Source organism: Neoarius graeffei, chromosome 27 (assembly GCF_027579695.1).
Source record: "Neoarius graeffei isolate fNeoGra1 chromosome 27, fNeoGra1.pri, whole genome shotgun sequence".
In the NCBI taxonomy this organism is placed as follows: Eukaryota; Metazoa; Chordata; class Actinopteri; order Siluriformes; family Ariidae; genus Neoarius; species Neoarius graeffei.
Genome location: NC_083595.1, coordinates 18,922,986 through 18,944,866, shown reverse-complemented (window position 1 = coordinate 18,944,866; position 21,881 = coordinate 18,922,986). Strand labels below are relative to the sequence as shown.

Sequence of the window (21,881 nt, the reverse complement as noted above, 5' to 3'; positions counted from 1 at the left end):
TCTGCAACTATGACCAGGTAATCTGCATAAAGCATCTCCCAAGGATAATCAACCCCAAAATCTCTCTTGATAAGGCCTCTCACACAATTATAAACAACAGGGGGCTCAAAACAGATCCTTGATGGACCCCAACCTTCACCTCAAACTCTTCACTGAGTGAGCTGTTGACCCGCACCTGACTCTTTGCACCACTATACATGGCTTGTACCAGTTTGACAATCCATTCAGGCATCCCAACCACCTGCATCGCCCACCACAGCACTCTTCAGGGAACCCTATCAAACTCCTTTTCAAGGTCTACAAATGTTAAGTACAAATGTTTTTGCTTGGCCAAATATTTTTTCTTGTAGCTGTCTGAAGATGAAAATAGCATCAGTGGTACTTCGTCCTGGGCAAAACCCAAACTGCATTTCATCAATGTTGACATAACCTCTGATGATTTTCTCCACTACTCTCTCAATGATCTTAAGTACCTGTTCTGTAAGCTTCAGGCCTCTGTAGTTGACTTGAATCAATGCATCACCTTTACCTTTAAACAGAGTAAGGATTATGCTTTCGTCCCAGTCTGTAGGGATCTTTTCCTCTCTCACAATAGCATTGGCCAAATCTGCAACAACTTGGCAACACACCTCGGGGGATGCACACAACATTTCAGCAACAATGCCAGAAGGACCAGCTGCTTTGCCCATTTTTATTTTCTTCAGTACATCAAAGACCATTTTATGAGTGACATAACATGGTGGTCCAGTGACAGGATCTGCTGGGGGAAGGCTTTGAGACCAAGGAAATTCGATGTTAAGTAGCCGTTCATAGTGTTGTTTCCAGGCCTTCTTTTTAGCATCCTCATCAAATGCCATGTTGCCATCATCATCAAGAATACATTTCTCACCTACTGCATCTTGGTTCTCTCTGTGCATTTGTTTTGCCACACAGTAGATGCTGTCCGTGCCTGAATCTATGCCAGTAAAGGTGATCTCTTTGGTATTCCTCTTGGCAAAATAAACTGCAGTTCTATCCCGGTGTTTAGCTGCCAGGTAATCCTCTTTGCTACCCCCGTTCTTCCAGGCTTTCCACAGCTTGCGTTTCTCTTTCACTGGGCTGCTGACATCCTCATTCCACCACCAGGTTTGTCTTCTCCATAACCTCTTCTTTGTCTAGCCACAGGTCTTATCAACAGCATACAGGAGGCTGTCTTTGAGTTCCATCCATATACATTCAGCATCACTGCCTACCATGTTGTTAACACACTCCTGCAAACGGGTCTTAAACTCATTGCGTATGTTGTCCTCTTTCAGCTTCCAGACATGCCTTTTAGGCACAAACTCTTTCTGCCAACTCACCGAGTGTGATAGCTTGACATTGCATACCACTAACTTGTGCTGGGTAACACATTCCTCATTTTGAATCACTTTTGCATTGCGCACCAGTTTGAGGTCGCGTTGCTTGACCAGGATGTAATCCACTTGACTAAGATTGCCCCCAGACTCATACATCACCAGATGATTATCTCTCTTCATGAAATGGGAGTTGGCTACAACTAGGCAACAGCAAACTCGGCAAACTTGGCAACAGCAAACTCAAGTAACCTTTCACCCTGTGTTTCGAATGTCATAACCCTTTCCTCCATGAACACCATCATATCCAGCAGCCATCATTCCAATGTGTCCATTGAAGTCACTACATTGGAAGAGGATCTCCAAAGCACCTATTTTGGCTACAGTTGCTAGTAGATCTTGGTAGAAAGAGTCTTTATCATCGCTGAGGCCAGCTTGTGGAGCATAGGCTGATAGCACGGTCACAATACATTTTCCAACAATGAGTTTGATAAGCATGATTCAATAGGATACATGCTTCACATCATAGTCATTTTCCACCCACTTTTCAGCAAGTAGAATCCCAACACCTCCAATGTCCTTCTCATTACCAACCCAAAATAACTTATACCTTGAATCTTTCCCTGTGATCATTCTGATGGATGCTCCTCTCCACTGGACTTCCTGAATGCCACAGATGTCAATGTTCTGCCGGAACAACGCTTCCACTACTTCGCCTGATCTCCCTCTCATTGTTCTGATGTTCCATGTGCTAACTCTAAAATTCTGATTTGGTCGTTGACTATCAATCTGACTGGGCCCACATCTAACACCAGTCCTACTGGGAGTGACACCTTCAACCATATGGTTTCAAGTCCTTCACTTACGAACTTTACTGATAACTGCCATAAGAGAAACATTGAAGCAATATTTTATGGTTGGATGCCCATTCATAAATGCTGGGTGCGACGACTTTAACAATTTGGTTTCAATGTCATTTCCTGCTTGGCACCTGTGAGTCACTACTCTCTCCAGCTCAATACCCCAGCTGGACCCACCAATCTCATCAGCGCTTATGCCCCAACGCTGATTTCACCTGCCAATGCCAAAGACAAATTCTACAATGAACTCAACACAGCCATAAGCCAGATCCCTGGGAAAGAGTTCCTGTTCATCCTTGATGACTTCAATGCCAGAGTGGGCACCAACTACAACTCCTGGCCTGTATGTCTCAGAATGTTTGGCACCAAGAGGATGAATGAGAACAGACAGTGCCTGCTGGAACTCTGCTGCCAGCACAACTTGTGTGTGTGTCACCAGTACAACTTGTGTGTCACCAGCACCACCTTCAGCACAGAGTCTCCTGGAGACACCCCCACTCCAAGCACTGGCAACAACTTGACCTGATCCTCACCAGACACCCCAGCCTACCAAACATCAGGCTCACCCGCACCTAGCAGAGTGCCGATTGTGATTCTGACCACTCCTTGGTCTGTAGCAAGATCAAGCTGCACACAAAGAGACTGTGCCCCATACTAAAAAGGAGGGCAGACCTCGCATTGACACCAGCAAGACTGCCAACCAAGGAAAGGTTGAGGAATTTGCTGCTGCGCTGGAGAAATCCTTGCCAGGCTCACCATCAGCAAATGCCTGTGACAGATGGGAATATTTCAGAGAGACAGTGTATAACACCACTATGGACACCTTTGGCAGAAAGACTGGCAAATCAGCTAATTGGTTTGAAGCCCACACTGAAGACCTGAGACCTGTCATTGAGGAGAAGAGGAATGTCTTGGCTACATACAAAGCCAGCCCTAGTGAGAGGAATCTGCAAGTCCTTCAGGCTGCCTGCAGCAAAGTCCAGCAGACTGCCAGGTGTTGTGCCAATGACTATTGGCTACAGTTCTGCTCCAAGATCCAGGTCGCAGCAGACACCGGTAACATCAGGGGGATGTATGACAGCATCAAGCTGGCCCTGGGCCCAACTCAGAAGAAGACCGCCCCAAGTCCACCACAGGCGAGATCATTCAGGACCGGACCAAACAGATGGAGCGCTGGGTAGAGCACTACTCCAAGCTCTATGCCAGGGAGAACATGGTCTCAGAAGATGCTCTGAATGCCATCAAGTCAAATCAAATCAAATCAAATCAAGCTTATTTGTACAGCGCTTTTAACAATAAACATTGTCGCAAAGCAGCTTTACAGAATTTGAACGACTTAAAACATGAGCTAATTTTATCCCTAATCTATCCCCAATGAGCAAGCCTGTGGCGACGGTGGCAAGGAAAAACTCCCTCAGACGACATGAGGAAGAAAGCTCGAGAGGAACCAGACTCAAAAGGGAACCCATCCTCATTTGGGCAACAACAGACAGCCTGACTATAATATTAACAGTTTTAACAGGTATAACCCTCAACTGTCCTCATGGGGCCGTCCTTCACAGGAGTGGGGCGATAAAACTCCGACCAGACACAGGGCACCAGGATGGATCAAGCAGGTCCGAGGGGCAGAAGAGGCCAGCATCTCAATCCCAGGATCAACATGCAACTCAGAGGGACAGATGGGTGGGGGGGGGAGAGAGAAAGAAAACACGTTGTTAGGTATGCCCTAAAAATGACAAGTATTAAATCTGTGTGGTAGGCTCGCAGAGACGAGAGTCTTTACATCAGGCATAACACACAATGGCATGTTAATATGGTAAAAAATATATCATGACCTGCTCTGGCTGGATGCTTGATTGGGTGATGGGAGCACACTCCTCAGCAATGATGAGATGCAGATGGGACCCTTAGGCCTGGCCAAGACAATTCAGTTACATTTCACCGGGTCTGGGACATGTGACGGAATGTCTGACGGCTGATTCCCTGCAGGCTACGATAGCCAGTCGAGGTCCCCACCGTCTCCACCAAAAGATTTCCTGTTGACTCCATGTAACTCAGAGGGACAGATTTGGGGTGGGGGGGAGAGAAAGAAAACACAGGTGGTTAGGTATGCCCAATGTCACCTGAATAAGTAGGAACAGTATACATATTGCACCGAGTACAAGCAGGGACTCTGGCAACTAACTATGACAGCATAACTAAAAGGAGAGAGCGAGAAGGTAACACAGGCATGAGGGAGCCCCGGGACATAAAGCAGCCAGCCACTACACCGTCAACAAACTCGAGTGAGCAAGCGAGTGGGGACTGACAGCATCCATACATCCCAGTTTACCAAAACACTCTATGTCTGAGGACCCTCCAGATCTACTCCTTTACCTCATAAACACCATTAACAAAAGGCTTGACTAAACAGATATGTTTTCAGCCTAGACTTAAATGCTGAGACTGTGTCTGATTCCCGAACATTACTTGGAAGGCTGTTCCATAACAGTGGGGCTTTGTAAGAAAAGGCTCTGCCCCCTGATGTAGCCTTCACTATACGAGGTACCAGCAGATAGCCTGCACCTTTTGATCTAAGTAGGCATGGCGGGTCATAGAGGAGCAGAAGTTCACTCAGGTACTGTGGTGCGAGACCATTTAGTGCTTTAAAGGTCAATAGTAGTATTTTATAATCAATACGAAATTTGATTGGGAGCCAATGCAGTGTGGATAAGACAGGCGTGATGTGGTCATATTTTCTAGTTCTAGTAAGGACTCTTGCTGCAGCATTTTGAACTAACTTGAGCTTGTTTATGCACTTATTGGAACATCCAGACAGTAAGGCATTACAATAATCCAACCTGGAGGTAACGAAAGCATGGACTAGTTTTTCTGCATCATGCAATGACATTAAATTTCTTATCTTTGCAATATTTCTGAGATGAAAGAAAGCTATCCGGGTGATGTTATCAATGAGAGTTTCGAATGAAAGACTGGGGTCAATAATCACTCCGAGGTGTTTTACTGCTGCACGTGAAGAAACAGAAAGGCCATCCAGAGTTACTGTGTAATCAGAAAACTTACTTCTGATGAATGAAAGTGACCTTGTAGTTAACAATATAACTGTATCAGATCATCAGTTAGAATGTTTTACTCCCCTAAAAGAAACTGAATTACTTTCATTAATCTCTACATCAAAAGCCTCAACTTGCGTACTAGATCCCTTACCGACACATCTATTCAAACAGATAATGCCTGGAGTAATTGAACCACTTCTAAAAATAATAAATTCTTCTCTTATGATTGGCTATGTACCCAAATCCTTTAAACTAGCAGTTATCAAACCCCTGATTAAAAAACCTGACCTTGATCCCTGTCAGCTGTCCAATTATCGGCCAATATCAAACCTCCCCTTTATCTCCAAGATCCTTGAAAAAGTTGTGGCACAGCAGTTATGCTCATATTTACATAGGAATAACATCCATGAGGTGTATCAGTCAGGATTTAGACCTCATCATAGCACAGAGACAGCACTGGTTAAAGTAGTAAACGACCTACTGTTGGCGTCTGATCAGGGCTGTGTCTCGCTACTTGTGTTGCTTGACCTTAGTGCAGCATTTGATACCATTGATCATTCCATTCTTCTGGATAGACTAGAAAATGTTGTGGGAGTTAAGGGAATGGCCCTCTCCTGGCTCAGGTCTTATCTAACTGATCGTTATCAGTATGTTGATATAAATGGTGATATTTCAAGACGTACCGAGGTAAAGTTTGGTGTTCCACAAGGTTCTGTCTTGGGTCCACTGCTTTTTTCTCTATATATGTTACCTCTGGGCGATATTATTCGTAAACATTGTATTAGTTTCCACTGTTATGCTGATGACACACAGTTGTATGTCTCTGCAAAACCTGATGAGAGACACCAGCTTAATAAAATTGAGGAATGTGTTAAGGACATTAGACACTGGATGCTTATAAATTTCCTTCTGCTTAACTCTGACAAGACTGAAGTACTTGTGCTAGGACCACATACAGCTAGAAGTAAGTTTTCTGATTACACAGTAACTCTGGATGGCCTTTCTGTTTCTTCACGTGCAGCAGTAAAAGACCTCGGAGTGATTATTGACCCCAGTCTTTCATTCGAAACTCACATTGATAACATCACCCGGATAGCTTTCTTTCATCTCAGAAATATTGCAAAGATAAGAAATTTAATGTCATTGCATGATGCAGAAAAACTAGTCCATGCTTTCGTTACCTCCAGGTTGGATTATTGTAATGCCTTACTGTCTGGATGTTCCAATAAGTGCATAAACAAGCTCCAGTTAGTTCAAAATGCCGCAGCAAGAGTCCTTACTAGAACTAGAAAATATGACTACATCACGCCTGTCTTATCCACACTGCATTGGCTCCCAATCAAATTTCGTATTAATTATAAAATACTACTATTGACCTTTAAAGCACTAAATGGTCTCGCACCACAGTACCTGAGTGAACTTCTGCTCCTCTATGACCCGCCACGCCTACTTAGATCAAAAGGTGCAGGCTATCTGCTGGTACCTCGTATAGTGAAGGCTACATCAGGGAGCAGAGCCTTTTCTTACATAGCCCCACTGTTATGGAACAGCCTTCCAAGTAATGTTCGGGAATCAGACACAGTCTCAGCATTTAAGTCTAGGCTGAAAACATATCTGTTTAGTCAAGCCTTTTGTTAATGGTGTTTATGAGGTAAAGGAGTAGATCTGGAGGGTCCTCAGACATAGAGTGTTTTGGTAAACTGGGATGTATGGATGCTGTCAGTCCCCACTCGCTTGCTCACTCGAGTTTGTTGACGGTGTAGTGGCTGGCTGCTTTATGTCCCGGGGCTCCCTCATGCCTGTGTTACCTTCTGGCTCTCTCCTTTTAGTTATGCTGTCATAGTTAGTTGCCGGAGTCCCTGCTTGTACTCGCTGCAATATGTATACTGTTCCTACTTATTCAGGTGACATTGGGCATACCTAACCACCTGTGTTTTCTTACCCCCCCCACCCCAAATCTGTCCCTCTGAGTTACATGGAGTCAACAGGAAATCTTTTGGTGGAGACGGTGGGGACCTCGACTGGCTATTGTAGCCTGCAGGGAATCGGCCGTCAGACATTCTGTCGCATGTCCCAGACCCGGTGAAATGTAACTGAATTGTCTTGGCCAGGCCTAAGGGTCCCATCTGCATCTCATCATTGCTGAGGAGTGTGCTCCCATCACCCAATCAAGCATCCAGCCAGAGCAGGTCATGATATATTTTTTACCATATTAACATGCCATTGTGTGTTATGCCTGATGTAAAGACTCTCGTCTCTGCGAGCCTACCACACAGATTTAATACTTGTCATTTTTAGGGCATACCTAACAACGTGTTTTCTTTCTCCCCCCCCCCATCTGTCCCTCTGAGTTACATGTTGATCCTGGGATTGAGATGCTGGCCTCTTCTGCCCCTCGGACCTGCTTGATCCATCCTGGTGCCCTGTGTCTGGTCGGAGTTTTATCGCCCCACTCCTGTGAAGGACGGCCCCATGAGGACAGTTGAGGGTTATATCTGTTAAAACTGTTAATATTATAGTCAGGCTGTCTGTTGTTGCCCAAATGAGGATGGGTTCCCTTTTGAGTCTGGTTCCTCTCGAGGTTTCTTCCTCATGTCGTCTGAGGGAGTTTTTCCTTGCCACCGTCGCCACAGGCTTGCTCATTGGGGATAGATTAGGGATAAAATTAGCTCATGTTTTAAGTCGTTCAAATTCTGTAAAGCTGCTTTGCGACAATGTTTATTGTTAAAAGCGCTGTACAAATAAACTTGATTTGATTTGATACTTCTAGCTGTATGTGGTCCTAGCACAAGTACTTCAGTCTTGTCAGAGTTAAGCAGAAGGAAATTTATAAGCATCCAGTGTCTAATGTCCTTAACACATTCCTCAATTTTATTAAGCTGGTGTCTCTCATCAGGTTTTGCAGAGACATACAACTGTGTGTCATCAGCATAACAGTGGAAACTAATACAATGTTTACGAATAATATCGCCCAGAGGTAACATATATAGAGAAAAAAGCAGTGGACCCAAGACAGAACCTTGTGGAACACCAAACTTTACCTCGGTACGTCTTGAAATATCACCATTTATATCAACATACTGATAACGATCAGTTAGATAAGACCTGAGCCAGGAGAGGGCCATTCCCTTAACTCCCACAACATTTTCTAGTCTATCCAGAAGAATGGAATGATCAATGGTATCAAATGCTGCACTAAGGTCAAGCAACACAAGTAGCGAGACACAGCCCTGATCAGACGCCAACAGTAGGTCGTTTACTACTTTAACCAGTGCTGTCTCTGTGCTATGATGAGGTCTAAATCCTGACTGATACACCTCATGGATGTTATTCCTATGTAAATATGAGCATAACTGCTGTGCCACAACTTTTTCAAGGATCTTGGAGATAAAGGGGAGGTTTGATATTGGCCGATAATTGGACAGCTGACAGGGATCAAGGTCAGGTTTTTTAATCAGGGGTTTGATAATTGCTAGTTTAAAGGATTTGGGTACATAGCCAATCATAAGAGAAGAATTTATTATTTTTAGAAGCGGTTCAATTACTCCAGGCATTATCTGTTTGAATAGATGTGTCGGTAAGGGATCTAGTACGCAAGTTGAGGCTTTTGATGTAGAGATTAATGAAAGTAATTCAGTTTCTTTTAGGGGAGTAAAACATTCTAACTGATGATCTGATACAGTTATATTGTTAACTACAAGGTCACTTTCATTGTCTAACCTTAAATTAGTAGTTTGAATTTTTTGTCGGATATTCTCAATTTTGTCATAAAAAAAATTCATGAAGTCGTTGCTACTACATACTGCAGGTGTGCATGTGTTGATAGTGGACTTATTCCTGGTTAATTTTGCTACAGTATTAAATAGGAATCTAGGATTATTTTTGTTATCTTCTATTAGGGATGAGAAATATGTTGATCTCGCAGCACTAAGAGCTTTTCTATACTTCAGGAAGCTCTCCTTCCAAGCTAATTTGAACACTACCAATTTTGTTTGACGCCATTTACGTTCCAATTTTCGAGTGGTCTGTTTTAATGTGCGAGTGTCATCATTATACCAGGGTGCTAATTTTTTGTCTCTGACCATTTTCCTTTTTAGAGGAGCTACATTATCTAAAGTATGGCGGAATGTTGACTCTAAGCATTCAGTTGCCTGATCAAGTTCTGCAGGGGCTGACAGTGACCCAATCAAAGTTGACAGCTCTGGGAGATCATTTATAAAGCTCTGTGCAGTAGTTGACGTGAAAGTACGTTTAATACAGTAGCGTGGTGAGGTGCATATATTATTACTCAGACATATTTTGAATGAGATGAGACAATGATCTGAGATAACTTCAGACTGTGGAAGTATGACTATATTGTCTACGTTTAATCTGAATGTTAGTATTAGATCAAGGGTGTGACCACCATTATGACATTCTGACATCCTATGACATTCTGCTTAATCCCTACTGAATCTAAGATGGACACAAACGCTGTTTTTAAAGGGTCTTCTGGGTTATCGAAGTGAATATTAAAATCTCCGACAACTAAAGCTTTGTCTAAGGAAATAACCAAATCTGAGATAAAAACTGCAAATTCAGAAAGAAACTCAGAATATGGCCCCGGGGGCCTGTAAATAATAAGCAATGGAATTAACTGGGTAGACTTATTTTTCGAGGCTACATACATTATATGAGTATGAAGAACTTCAAATGTATTAAATTTATAACCAGGTTTGTGTGTTACACCTAGATAATCGTTATAAATAACCGCGACGCCTCCTCCTCTGCCAGTTAGACGAGGCTGGTGTATATAACTGTATCCAGGAGGACTCGCTTCATTTAATGCTATATATTCATTTGGCTTAATCCATGTTTCTGTTAAACACAGTACATTAAACTGCTGATCAGTAATGAGTTCATTAACCATTAGCGCTTTAGATGTAAGAGATCTAATATTTAATAGCCCCACCTTTAGATCAAAGGTGCTGGCAGCAGCTGTACAGTCAGTCTGATCTAATTTTATATTGATTAGGTTACTGGAACAAACTCTCTGAAAATTTCTACCTTTTTGTTGAGCTCGGGGAACAGACACAGTCTCGATGTAGTGGGCCCTGAGTGATGACTCTGTGCAGCTAGCAGACAGTCGGTTTAGCCTGTTCGTCTGCTCCCTGGCCTTGGCTCTGGATTGTCAGAAATTAACTAGGCCTGTTCTGAGACTATGACCTATGCTGCAGGAAATGAGAGCAGCACCTTCCCGAGTGGGATGGATACCGTCCCGCCCTAACAGGCCAGCAGTGCCCTCAAAATTAGCCCAATTATCTATAAAGCCCACACTGTTTTCAGAGCACCACCTGGACAGCCAGCAGTTCAGCGACCATAACCTGCTGTAAGCTACATCGCCACGCCGCATTGGGATGGGGCCAGAGCATACTACAGCATCGGACATCGCCTTCGCTAATTTAAACACCTCTACAAAGTTACTCTTAGTAACCTCAGACTGACGAAGGCGTATATCATTAGCTCCTGCATGGATAACTATCTTTGAGAACCTGTGCTTGCCTAGGACCCTAAGATTACCTGCTATGTCCGGCGCTCTGGCTCCCGGTATACACCTGACTAAAGCTGCTGGTGCCCCTAAAGGCTGAGCTAATTTCACGTGCCGTATGATAGAGTCCCCTATAACCAGAGCTCTTTCAGGTTTCTCAGTGGGTGCATCACTAAGGAGAGCAAACCTGTTCGACACGTGATGCGGAGAGGAGTGGTGCTCCCGTGGGCGAGCCTCAGCGGTAGCTTTGGCTCTATGCTTATGCCGCCGAGCCATCACCCATTCGCCCCACTGTAAGGGCTCTAATGCCGGAGTTGGGGGATTGCTAACTCCACCTAGGGCGTCCAGACTTTCCCTAACAGAAACTACACTGTTCTCACGCTCACTAACCTGCTCTAAAGCCTGGACACGCGCTTCTAGCACTGAAATCTTCTCCGTCAGAGAGCTAACTAATCTGCCCTTATCACAAGTAAAGCTAATAGAGCTATCGCTAGTGACGGAGGAAGAATGACTAAACATCCTGCACTCAGCACACTGAACAGGCTGAAGGTGTGCCATGATGAAAAGATTCACGTACCTTAAATGAAGACAGCAAATCAAGTGCCTGCCCATCCAGGATAAGCTGGACAGCAAACCAACAGTCAAAGAGCTGAACAAAGCCCTGGACTCTCTCACCCCCGGCAAAGCACCTGGAACAGACAGCATCCCTGCCAAAGTCCTCAAGTGCTGTAAAGAGACCCTCATTACTGAACTGCATGAGATCCTGTGCCTCTGCTGGGGAGAAGGTGAAGTACCCCAAGATATGAGAGACGCTAACATCATCACCCTGTATAAAAACAAAGGCTACAGAAGTGACTGCAATAACTACCGTGGCATCTCTCTCCTCAGCATCGTGGGAAAGCTGTTTGCCCAAGTCACACTGAAGAGACTCCAAGCCCTGGCAGAGAGGGTCTACCCTGAATCTCAGTGTGGCTTCCGCGCAAACAGGTTCACCATCAATATGGTCTTCTCCCTACGACAGCTGCAAGAGAAATGCAGAGAGCAGAGGTAGCCACTCATTGACTTGACAAAGGCCTTTGACCTGGTCAGCAGGGATGGCCTCTTCAAAATCCTCCCCAAGATAGGATGCCCACCCAGAGTTCTCAGTATCAAGTCCTTCCACAACAACCTGAAGGGCACCGTTGTCTTTGACGGCTCAACATCCAACTCCTTCAGTATACAGAGCAGGATAAAACAGGGCTGCATCCTCACGCCGACATTGTTTGGGATATTCTTTGCAGTCATGCTGAAGCACGCCTTTGGAAACAACATAGAAGGTATCTATCTTCACACCAGATCAGACGGGAAGCTCTTTAACCTCTCCAGACTAAGAGCCAAGTCCAAAGTCCAGCTGAAATGCCTTTGAGGCTTCCTCTTTGTTGACTATGCTGCCATCACCACCCACTTAGCCAACAACCTTCAGCAACTCATGACCCAGGTCAGCCAGGCCTGCCAAGACTTCGGCTTTACAATCAGCCTGAAGAAGACACAGGTCACGGTGCAAGATGCAGAATTATCCCCGCACATCTGCATCTCAAACCATGAACTGGACATTGTCCATGACTTCGTGTACCTAAGATCTACCATCTCTGACTCCCTCTCTCTCTCGACACTGAACTCAATAAGTGGATTGGCAAAGCCTCCACCACCATGGCCAGACTGATGATGAGAGTGTGGACAAACAGCAAGCTGACAAAGCACACCAAAGTTCATGTTTGCAGTGCTTGTGTTGTGAGCACCCTCCTGCATGGCAGTGAGTCTTGGATCATATGAGCCCGATAAGAACACAAGCTCAATGCCTACTACATGCGCGGTCTTCGACGCATCCTAGACATCAAGTGGCAGGACAAAGTTCCCAACACCACCGTCCTGGAGAGAGCCGGAATTCCTAGCATGTACAGCCTGCTGAAACAAAGAAGCATGTGCTGGCTCGGACACATTGTGCGTATGGACGATGGCCGGATCCCAAAAGACCTCCTGTACAGCGAACTGGCACAGGGAAAACGACCCATAGGCAGACCCCAGCTGCAATACAAAGACATTTGCAAAAGAGACTTGAAGGCCTTGAACATTGACACAAACATCTGGGAAACCTTGGCTTCAGTGCGAACAACCTGGAGACAAGCAATACACAAAGGACTCTCCAGCTTTGAAGAGACACTTGCCCAGCAGTCTGAAGCCAGGAGACAGAAACGGAAAGCCTCCAACCAGACTGGCAGACCATCCTCAGTCTTCATCTGCCAACTCTGCCAGAAGGACTGCCATTCCTGCATTGGACTCATTAGTCACACTCGACACTGTTCCCGATCCTGATTGACAACCAGAGTGCAGACCCATAGTCTCCTGAGACTGAAGGATGCCTACTACTAAATGCATATTTATGGATGGGTAGTGGATTACAGAGAATGTACTGTATGCACAGTTAACAGTAGTTAACCCATATGTACAGATGTTTATATGTACAGTAAAGTGGCAGTGTGTGCAGCAGCAGTGTGAACATGTACAGTTGTTTATATGTACAGTAATATTGCATAAGTGGCATAGTTTGTGCAACAATTTAAGTGGTCCATTTTGTACAAGAAGTTAATCATGAAAATGGCATCTTAAAGTACTGAACAGTGCAGGATGAGTGCAGTGATGCTAGTAGAGTGGTGGTATGGAATTCAGCATGGTTACTGCCTCCGGGAAGAAGCTCCTCCTGAACCTGCTGGTGTGGGAGCAGAGGCTTTGATACTGTCTACCAGATAGGAGGAGGGAGAAAAGTGCATGATTAGGATGGATGGCATCCTTGATGATGTTATTCACCCTGCCCAAGCATCACTTGTGATAAATGTTCTCAGTGGAAGGTAACTAATGGCCCTTTTCCACTACCCTTTTTCAGCTCACTTCAGCTCGCTTCAGCTCACTTCAGCCCGACACGGCTCGCGTTTCGACTACCAAAAACCAGCACGGCTCAGCTCGTTTCAGCCCTGCTTAGCCCCTAAAACTCGCACCGTTTTGGAGTGGGGCTGAAGCGAGCCAAACCGTGCCGACTGAGGTTGGGGGCGTGAGCAGACACTCCCCTGTGCACTGATTGGTGAGGAGGAGTGTCCTCACATGCCCACACACGCCCCGCGAGCGCGCTGGGATCTGTAAACACTGCAAACCCGGAAGGAGAATAATTATGAATTACGAGAATTTCTGAAGCCTTATGCGCCTCGCCTCATCTATACGCTCTTGCCAGTATCTGTCCGCGTTGTCGGTGACAACAAGCCACAGCACCAAGACCAGCAACACTAACGACTCCATGTCCTCCATGTTTATTGTTTACTATTCGGGTCGTGAGACTACCGCTTAAAAGATCACTGAATCAGTGACATACAGAGCATCGTGGACGAGTTCGCGGAGCGCAAGGCTCGTCGTATGCCCTTCAAATAATGCGCGCAGTAGGCTATTGATGTTTTATTATGAGCCATGTACAGTATGTCGCCGAATGTTTTTTTTGTTTCTGAGTTACATGTTCGTTTGAAGGACTTAATGTACAAAATAACATAGTTGCACCCCGTAGTGTTGAAATTGGTAAACACAGTGCATTCAGTGAGGTTTGCACCGCCCTCCTTTTATTTCTGACTCTTCCTGTCACCGTTGCAACCTCTGAGCGCTCATTCGTATGCCCTTCAAATAATGTGCGCAGTATAGGCTATTGATGTTTTATTATGAGCCATGTACAGTATCCTAATGTTTTTTGTTTCTGAGTTACATGTTCGTTTAAAGGACTTGATGTACTAAATAACATAGTTGCACCCGGTAGTGTTGAAATTGGTAAACACCGCAGTTGCGGACATTTTGTAGCCTAAAATGATGTTATGATAAGCTTTAATAAAGGGCCCGGTCATTTGCCCCGCCCCCGGCCCGGCTCTGACTTGTTCCGCCACTGTCACTGATGTCCCTGTTTGCGCTGTTTAACGACATCACATGACGTCCACCCACTTTCGCTAACTCCACCCAATGTGTCCACCCACTTCCAGCCAGCACGGTTCAGCGCGGTTGTAGTCGAAATGCAACTCCAACAGCCCCGCTCAGCCCGACTCAGCTCGACTCGGCACGGCACGGCTCAGCCGCGTTTGTAGTGGAAAAGCGGCATAAGTTGGGCAGTTTTCTCCACTTGTTGGAATGTGTTACGGTCCGATACAGAGCAGCTGCCATACCATACTGAGATGCAAGTTGTGAATATGTTCTCAATGATACAGTGGTAGAAGTCTACCAGTATCATGGGACAGAGGTGAGCTTTCTTAAGGCTCTGTAGAAAGTAAAGATGCTGTTGTGCCTTTTTTTTATTAAAACAGATGAGTTTGGGGACCAGGAGAGATCATCAGAGATGTGGATACAAAGGAACTTGAAGCTAGACACATGCGCTGCAACAGCTCTGTTGATGAAGATGGGAGTGTTTGCATGGCTCCTTACTTGCCTAAAGTCCACGATGATCTCTTTGGTCTTTTGTGTGTTAAGCACCGGATTGTTATTGTTACATCACATGACCAGATGCTGGACCTCATCCCTATAGGCATCGTCACCTCTGAGCCGACCCTCCATGGTGGTGTCATCTGTGAACTTGATGATGGTGTTACAGCCATGGACAGGAATGTAGTCATGGGTGAGCAAAGAGAACACAGGAGGGCTCAGCATGCAGCCTTGTGGCACCCCAGTGTTCAGGGTTATAGTAGTGGAGGAGAGATTGTCTAACTTAACAGACTGGGGTCTGTTAGTCAGAAAGTCCAGAGTCCAGTTGCAAAGGTAATATCAAGGTGGCTAAGCTTGGAGATCAGCTTGGAGGGGATCACAGTGCTGCACTGAGATCAGTGAACAGCATTCTGACAGATGGGTTGTGGTTGTCCAGGTGGGTCAGAGCAGAGTGGAGTGCCATGGAGATGGTGTCCTTTGTTGGCCTGTTGTGGTGGTAGGTAAACAGTGGTAGGTAAACCACTTATTGAGTGGTAGGTAAACAGGATTTCAAGTGTCTTGAAGCACTTTCGTAATGATGAGGGTGAGTGCAACAGGATGGAAGTCATTGAGGGCTGTGGCAGTGGAGTGCTTTGGCACTGGCAAAATGGAGGCAGTCTTGAAGCTGCTAGGGACAACTGCCTGGGCTAGGGACAGGTTGAAAATGTCCATAAAGATCTCAGCCAACTGCTCTGCACAAGTTCTAAGTACACATCCAGGTACTCCATCAGGACCAGCTGCCTTCTGTACATTCACCCTGCTCAGAGTAGAGAAAACCTCTGAGGTGGAGGAAGTTAGAGGCTCCTTATTGGATGGTGGTTCTGCCTTGATGATGACCTCTTTATTTCCCTGATCAAAGTGAGCATAGAAGTAATTGAGCTAATTAGGAAGGGAGACCGAGCTGTTTGGTCATACACCCAGTTGAGGAGCTGGGTGGTTTGATGTTGGCAATAGTCTATAACCCTTGCCACATTCACTGGGGATCAGAGGAATTTAAGTGCTCCTCAACACTCTGTTTGTAGTTATATTTAGCCTGGGAGATTCCCTTTCTCATGTTGGCCCTGGCTGAGCAGTAAGGTTCCTGGTTTCCCACCCTGAAGGCTGCATCTCTTGCCTTGAGGTGAACTTCTCTGTTCATCCAGGGATTCTGATTAGGAAAGGTTTTTATTTCCTTGTATATTGTCACTCTGGCCACAAACTTATTAATGTGGTCCAGGACAAAGTTGGTGTTAACCATATTAATCAAAGAGTCTGTGGTGACTTGGGCAGCAAACACATTCCAGTCTACGTATGTACTGGAATTGAATCTGGAGAATGGAATCAGCACCCTCAAACCAGACCTTCATTGGCCTCATTGTGGGTTTCACACGTTTGATAACTGGGGTGTACTTGAGGAGCAGGAACAAAGGGAAATGATCAGATTGTTCGAGGTGGGGGAAGGGTGTGACTTTGTAAGCATCAGCCACATTGGTATAAATGATAAATACGATCCAAAGGTTTTTTTTTTTTGGTCCCCTTGTGGTGCAGGAGACATTCTAGTGAAACTTTGGAAGTACAGATCACAAAGTGCAGTGATTAAAATCCCCAGCAACAATAAAGGCACCATCTGGGTGCATGGTTTGCAACTTGCTAATAGCAGCAGAAAGTTCTTTCATGGCCACTTTTACATTAGTATCCAGAGGGCCATAAAGTGCAGCAGCAAAAATACAAGTAAACTCATATTGTAGGTAGAAGGGTCTGCATTTAACAATCAAGTACTCCAAATCAGCAGAGCAATGTGTATCAGCAATGGCAGAGTTCATGCACCATATTTTGTTTACATAAATGGATACACCACCACCTTTGCTTTTACCTGAGGTGGCTGCTACTCTGTCAGCCTTAAAAATGGTGCACCCCTCCAAATCCATCATGCTGTTTGGAATGTCATTGCTATGCCATGTTTCCATGAAGAACATCAGACTACAGTCCTTCATTGTGTTAGCGTCCAGGTCTTTAGTTCATCCAACTTGTTTGCCAGGGACCGCACATTTGTGAGGAAGCTGCTAGGTAATGCTGGCCAGTGTGGGCTTAGCATGCAAACGTCCGTGCTTATCCCATTTTTGTTTATGGTCTCAATGCTGATGCTGGATACTTCCAATTGGTATGAATGACTCATTTAGTTTCGGTGTCCTTCTCAGCTCCGGTCACTCTGGCCACAAACTTTGTTTACATAAATGCAAACAAAACACCTTTGCTTTTACCTGAGGTGGCTGCTATAAAAAAGTTGATCCAAAATGATATCTGTACAATGATGATTAATCTCAAGTAGTGTTTTCTGTCATATATGACGCTCACATGAGTGAATCAAGTGAAAATGTAAGAGATGAGCAGGTAAATAAATACTGTATCACAAAAACTGGTAAGATGCTGAGCCTCATGATGTGAACATGCCCGCATCTTGGTCACAATATGTATGTTGTACAATCATTCTTCCCCAGAAAAAGAACAGTTCAAAGAAATCATTAAAAGCCCAATACTGCCATGACTTTCATGTCCATGATGAGTGAATGTAAATGTTTGACTGCAGATGTACATCATGTAAACTACAGGCATCTGTAAACATATTAAATATTTATGTTCATGACAGCACTATCAGAAAGGAGGGGAAAAAAACCCTGAACTATGCCTTTCATCGAAGGGTATGTAAGAAAGTCTGTTCTCCCCAAAAAGAATATGGAGGCACAACTTTAGGTTTGAAAATTGCATCTGACCAAACCATAAAAGTTCTGGAACAATATCCTTTGAACTGATGAGACCAAAGTGTTTGGTCATCATGCCCACCATGTTTGGTGAAAACTGAACACAGCATATCACCCAAAACACCACATATTTTCTGCCAAGCATGGTGATGGACAGATGATGGTTTGTGCTTGTTTTGCAGGCACAGGACCTGGGTAACTTGCAGTCATTGAAATACCACAATGTCAGAATATGCTTGAGATAAATGTGAGGCTCCAGTAGCTTTAGCTAGACCAAAATTGGGTCAGAGAACAGGACAGTGATCCTAAGCACACCAGCAAGTCAACTTCTGAATGGCTAAAGAAGGGAAAAAAAATCAAGATGTTGTAATGGCCATGTCAAATTCCAGGCCTCAACCCCATTGTGATCTTAAAAGAGCTATGCATAAATAGATTCACTGAAACATCGATGAATGTTGTAAAGAAGAGTGGGCCAGAATTTCTTCAAAACAATATGAGAGAACATGTTGACTTCAAATAATTATTGCTAAAGATGGTTCTACATGTTACTGAACTTGCACTTATTTTTTCCCCACCTGGCTCCTGAATGTTGATTTACTTTTTGGAAAACATGACTACATATGACGGCATGGTGGTGCAGTGGTTAGTGCTGTCGCCTCACAGCAAGAAGGTCCTGGGTTCGCGCCCCGTGGCCGGCGAGGGCCTTTCTGTGCGGAGTTTGCATGTTCTCCCCGTGTCCGCGTGGGTTTCCTCCGGGTGCTCCGGTTTCCCCCACAGTCCAAATACATGCAGGTTAGGTTAACTGCTGGCTCTAAATTGACTGTGAGTGTGAATGGTTGTTTGTCTGTAAGTATCAGCCCTGTGATGACCTGGCAACTTGTCCAGGGTGTACCCCGCCTTTCGCCCGTAGTCAGCTGGGATAGGCTCCAGCTTGCCTGCGACCCTGTAGAACAGGATAAAGCGGCTAGAGATAATGAGATGAGATGACTACATATTTAAATCTATTTTGAGGTCACCTGAGGTCATTTGTTTGAAAATTATTTAGGCCCTGACCAAAAAACAAAACAAAAAACCAACCCCTTTGAATTAAAGGACTTTATTTTTCCAAGACTGTAAAATGCTGTGAAATTGGCAGCATGTTAGTATGCATGTTATTCTATAATGGAAATAGCATGTGATCGTAGCTTTCCTAAGTGTTAATGATGTGAATCTGGTAGGATAAAGTGCAAAAAGTATAAAAAGTGTGCCATAGTTAACATGATCGCATACAGGGTGAGGTATGTTACTGTACATTATCATAAATGTACCATATAGCCAAATATTTTTTCAATAGGAACTTTGTATGCTGTGTTTGGTATGTTTATTACTGTTACAGTAGTAGCCTAGCTAGTCTGTGTTGGTGATGGGAAATGTTAAAAAAGCACATAAATGTATAAATCTATAACTATATAATTCAAAAAGTCAAAGTCATTTCCACACCATTCATGGCGCATTTGGCAGTGCCGAGCTCGGTTTCGTAGCCCTCAGCCTCTATTACATAGCTAGGGTTACAGTGGGGGGCTAGTCCTCTGGTAACCGCGAGAGTTTGACTCCCCACTCGCATCTGTATTGCAATGGTGCCTTGCCAGAAGGCACCATTTTTATGATGGTCTTTGGTATGACCCGGCCATGAGTAGAACTCATGAGCTCCCGACCGAGAGGCGGACACGCTAACCACTAGGCCACTCGCCGGTAACTATATAATTGGAAGTTGTTAATTTATCATTGTCATAATGGTTTTGGGATTTTTGGTGATGGTATTACTTTGAGTAATTCTCTAATTTTATATTCCTTTAATATTATCTTCCTAATCATTTATTTAATGTTATAAACTCTTGAGTAAATATTTTATAAATGATATTTAATACATAGGACAGAATATTAAATTTACTCACCTTGTAGTGTTAGATATTTTTTTATAATGATAGTTATTTATTTACTCTTTCATTTAATAAAGGGCAAAATAAACATCAAACTCTGCTGCATTTTAACAGCATGTGTACACTTTTTATATCCACTGTAAGTACATCAGTGTATAGTGGTTGCTATGTAAAGCAACCATTTTACACTGATGTACATCTTCACACAATGAAGATGACTGTGACAATGAAACTTGGCAGAGCCATATTAATGGCTCTAATTAAATTAATGCTAATTAAAGGCAATGGTAACAGAATCTGACTCACTATGCCCTGTCAAATCTTAGGTGAAAGTATTTGTGTGTGTCTCAGAAGCAGTGGCAATATTCTAGCTGCTTTAAATATGCTTATATAATGTTTTCAGGTCATATCACTTCGCAACCGTATTGACGAGCTGCAGAAGCAGTAAGTAGTTCTAGCTCACCAACACAAGCACTTCCCTCATTGTTACTTGATGTATTGGCAATTAAAGTGACTGACTGCCTGTAACAGAATATTCTCACCAACTTTGCTCAATTAACTGATCAAAATAAAAATGCAGTTTATATTTCATTGGCAATTTTAATAGGAACACCTTTAGCCCTACTTATACTTATCCAAACAGTCAATAATGTGGCAGGAATGCAGTGCATAAAATCATGCAGTTTAAGAGATTAATATTTGTCAAATACCAGTATGGTTAAAACATGTTCTCAGTGACTTTGAGCATGGTTGTTGATGTCAGATGGGCTGGTTAGAATATTTTAGAAACTGTTGATCTGGGCTATAGAGTTGACCCAGAATGGTGTAAAAAAAAAAAAAACATCCAGTGAGCAGCAGTTCTGTGGCAGGAAACACCTTGTTAATGAGAGTGGTCAGAGGACAGGTCAGATAACAGGTCTGAGCTGAAAGGAAGGCTATAGTAACTTAAATAACCATTCCTTAGAACTGGGGTGACCAAAAAAGCATTCCAAAATGCAAACACATCAAAACATGAGGCGATGAGCTATTGAACCCAGCACACCACATTGGGTTCAAACATTTTGGGATGCTTTTCCAATTCTGCATTTTGGCTATAGAGCCTCCAATTCTTCTTTCTGGCTGATAGGAGTTGACCAAAAAGAAGAATCTGAGGCTAAAGTGTGCTCAAGCTCACCAAAACTGGACAGTTAAGAATTGGAATCCAACACCTGGTCTTTTTCTAATCTTTAACTTTAACTTGAAGATTTAAAGTTAGGACAAAAGGAAAAAAATTCTGTTCAATTTTTCACCTTTGCTTTATCAATGGTAGTTATACAAGAGAATTAATTAAGATTGTCCACTGAGAGCATAACCACTTTCTCTCTATATTCATTTATTGTCACAGCTCCAAGAAGGGTGCTGCTGCTCGTCGTAGAAAGTAAACTGTTGATGGAAAAGACTGTACCACTTGAAGCAATGGCCTGATTACTCATCTTCCTCTAACTGTTCTTGTTATCTTCAGACAGCTGAATTTTGACTTTGAAACCATGTTAATCTGGGTCCTTTGGCTTCTAACCACTGTACCGGGTAGATTTATAAATAAAAATTTTAGATCTCCAACTTTCCATGTTTTTGTGTCATGTTGTCATTTTTCAAATAAATCACATTCTTGCACTGCCCTGAGTAAACATCTTAACGAATTAAGCTGATGAATTATCTTCCAGTTTCCAGTGTATGAGGGTCAGAGTTCATTGTAGATTAACTCTGGTTGCTAAGCATTTCTATCACACATGAAACTTTATGTTTAACTGTTCTATTGGAAGGCCTGCCTTCTGATTGATCACACATCAGATAAAAAATGACAATGGCATTATACTGTCCCCAACTTGATGAAAATCTTAATATAAAGTTTTAAAAAGATATATATTCTCTTACGACAGCTCAAAACTG

The 21,881-nt window shown here is 43.8% G+C and overlaps 1 protein-coding gene across 1 annotated transcript in view; it reads left to right on the top strand.

Moving 5' to 3' along the window:
- Nucleotides 1–21,556, top strand: part of tnnt3b (troponin T type 3b (skeletal, fast)) — a 69,881-nt gene extending 48,325 nt beyond the window's left edge. The window contains exons 12-13 of the mRNA XM_060911544.1: nucleotides 20,356–20,396; nucleotides 21,337–21,556. Coding sequence (XP_060767527.1) covers nucleotides 20,356–20,396; nucleotides 21,337–21,373 — 78 coding nt within the window. The 3' untranslated portion in view covers nucleotides 21,374–21,556. The remainder of the gene's footprint in view (nucleotides 1–20,355; nucleotides 20,397–21,336) is intronic.
- The last annotated feature ends 325 nt before the right edge of the window (nucleotides 21,557–21,881 follow it).